The sequence below is a fragment of the Nicotiana attenuata genome, chromosome 12 (assembly GCF_001879085.1).
Source record: "Nicotiana attenuata strain UT chromosome 12, NIATTr2, whole genome shotgun sequence".
NCBI classification, from domain to species: Eukaryota; Viridiplantae; Streptophyta; class Magnoliopsida; order Solanales; family Solanaceae; genus Nicotiana; species Nicotiana attenuata.
Genome location: NC_032000.1, coordinates 91320 through 94512, shown reverse-complemented (window position 1 = coordinate 94512; position 3193 = coordinate 91320). Strand labels below are relative to the sequence as shown.

The following is a 3193-nucleotide window of genomic DNA, read 5'->3' as shown; positions in this document are numbered from 1 at the left end:
CCCCCCCCCCCCCCTCTCTCTATATATATATAAATCTGTATCTCTATCTCTCTCTTACACTCACACAAGGATTCTCTCTCTCTCTCTGCATGTTGCTGCTGCTGCACTCAACCTAAATTTCCAGTCTTTTTTCTTAATCCCTTCATGAAAAACATGTCATCCCTAATTTGTGCTTCATCAAGTTTAGTTTGTCCCCTCTCCGTGGCCTCAAGGTTTGGTTTCGTTCCAATTCCCCTTATTCTGATCTATATTTCTCCATGCTCACTTTCATTTGGGCTCATCTGCACCACACCCAGCCGTCACAGATTCCTCCTGTGCTCTCCAATGCTAAGAGATTAGGTGTCCTGTAATTTATCAGTTCTTTGTCAACTCTATGTTGTTTTTATATGCGGGGTTTGGGTGGTCAATGAAGCAAGAGTAAAGAAAGAAGACCATAAACTTGGGGACCCAAATTTGTGGCAAATGAAGTGTGTGCAAACCTTAGGAGACTTGAGTTCATATTCTAGCGGGGTAAAAATATTAGGTGATTTCTTACCATTTGTTGTGGCCAGCGTTACCTTGTAATTGGGCTGGTGGGAGGTACCAGCTACTCGTGGAACAGTCAAGGTGTGGCGCAAGTTGGCCCGTACACGAGAAATTTGAAATTGTCGTAGTTTCACTGATGCATATGTTGTGTGCTCACCAATTATTTTTCTAGTACGCTTTCTACTTTTGAAATCTCCGCGAACATAAATTTTTGGTAATACACTTTCCTTGATATGCAATATGATAGCTTTATTTGTTAAATAGACGTTCTTTAATTGCTTACTGATTGTATATGAATTCCAGTGTTTCAAATGATTTATACTCTCTATCTCATCTCTTGATTTTTAGAGAAATAGGTAAAAAGTTCCATAGAATTCTCCCCACCCACCATTTAATCAATAGTGCCATAGAAGTCACAATTTTTGCAAACTGAAATTCATTCACCTATGGTAGAATGAGTGTTGCTATGTCATGATTATGTAACTTGCATTGCTTCCTGGCAGATTACATAATGTGTGTGAAAATGAACGCAGAAACGATATATTCAGTTTTGATTAAGCCCAAGAAGTGAACCTGGACACTGTTTTTGTAATCCTGATTTACTTAAGGGTTCTGGGGATAATGGGTGCTGTACTGCTCTAGGAGCATTACCTTTTCCACGGGGGCTATACTGCTTAAAGACTGGTAAATTTCAGCATTTGCAAATTGCTAACTCCCACTTATGCTATTATATATATGTAGGCGAAGGGAGATAAGGACATATGGTGATGTGAAGTCTGCATCAAGGTTTAGCTTCATGGTAACAGCTTGTGGAAATGTTGGACAGGATTAGCAGCTTTGTGGTGATATAATTTAATTGCCCTTCTTATAGCCTGTTTGGCCAGGCTTCTTCCTAGTCCAAAAGTGCTAGGAAGAACACTTTTTTGGGAAGCCTGTATGGCTAAGCTTTTTTTTTTCTTTCAAAAAATACTTTTTTTCTAAACTGGAGGTGTTTGGCCAAGCTTTTTGGGAAAAAAACGCTTTTGGGAAGAAGCAGAAGCACTTTTTGTGAAGCAGAGAAAAGTAGCTTTTCCCCATAATCAGAAGCAGTTTTACTTTTCTTTTTATCGAAAATACCCTTAGCAAAATGTAGTATATTCCAAAATAACCTTATTCTAAACCTAATACTTGGGATATTAATCTATAAATATTTTTTCTTACTTTTAGGATAGCCTTCTAATATATAGTGACTTCTGGGGTGAATGTTTTTATATTTGTTGAATAATTTTTTGATATATTTAAATCATCTTGAAAGAATTAAAGTACTTTTTAATTTTATTTTCATATTTTATTTAAATAAAATAAAAAAACTTAATTATTATCTTTAATAATAAAATTTTGAATTTTTTTGTTTTGTCACATAATATTAACTATTAAGTAAATCTCTTCATGTCATAATTCTTAATTTGATACTTAAAAATATTTTTTGAAAAGTTTGGTCAAATACAAATTATTATTCAAAAGTGCTTTTTAGATTGATTAGCCAAACATAAACTGCTTCTCTTCAAAAGTACTTTTTCGCAAAACACTTTTGGAAAAATCACTTTTCGAATATTTTTCTAACTTGGCCAAACAGTCTATTAAGTTTTTGGCCATGTTAAAGTTATGTTTAAGATGTTATAATTAACTGAAGATTTGGTCGTTTAAGGTGGAGGAATTGCTCCATTTAATTTTCTGGTGTTTTTATTGGGCGATGTGCACAAATAGCCACTAACGGCTCATGTCTTTATTTTAAAGCCAGTGTTTTAAATGTCTTTAGTCTTTAGCCACTGGTTTAATAAACTTTAACTGTCTGGACGAAAATACCCTTCTGCTCATGTCCTTAACTTCAGGACTTCAGGACTACATGTCCTTAACTTTTGAACTTAAACTCTAAGTTCAGGACTTCAAGACTACATGTCCTTAACTTTTTAAGCTGTAACTCTAAGTTCAGGACTTCAGGACTACATGTCCTTAACTTTTGAACTTGGAACTCTAAGTTCAGGACTTCAAGGTTACATGTCCTTAACTTTTGAACTTGGAACTCAAACTTCAAGACCAAGCGTCCTTAACTTTTGAACTTGTATGTCAAAGTTAAGGACCTATTGTCCTTAACTTTTGAACTTGCTTGTCCTTAACTTTTGAACGTGTAACTGTAAGTTAAGGACTGTCTGTCCTTAATTTTTGAACTTGTAAGTCAAAGTTAAGGACTTATTGTCCTTAACTTTTGAACTTGTAACTGTAAGTTCAGGACCTATTGTCCTTAACTTTTGAGCTTGTTAGTCTAAGTTCATGACCAAGTGTCCTTAACTTTTGAACTTGTAATTCTAAGTTCAGGACCAAGTGTCCTTAACTTTTGAACTTGGAACTCTAAGTTAAGGACCAATTGTCCTTTATACATCCAAGATGTGTGTATTTTCCTAGATGATGGTAGTGGGTGGTAACAGAATAGGCACACAAATGGTAAAACACATTGCACTCTGTAAAGTATAAATAAGTTAGTTAAACAATATTATCCAATTCTAAATTCATACGATGAAAAAGAAAAAGGGGACTTTGAAAGTAATAAATCATTAGCAACAATCTATTCTCAGTTTAACAAATATATATAAAAGTAACGAACCTTCTCCAGTAATCCATGGTATAATCA

At 34.6% G+C, this 3193-nt stretch overlaps 1 protein-coding gene across 1 annotated transcript in view; it reads left to right on the top strand.

Annotated features, from left to right (window-relative positions):
* Positions 1 to 2239, top strand: part of LOC109235132 — a 4100-nt gene extending 1861 nt beyond the window's left edge. Inside the window, exon 4 of the mRNA XM_019401096.1 lies at positions 1267 to 2239. Within this exon, the coding sequence (XP_019256641.1) occupies positions 1267 to 1293 (27 nt within the window). The 3' untranslated portion in view covers positions 1294 to 2239. The remainder of the gene's footprint in view (positions 1 to 1266) is intronic.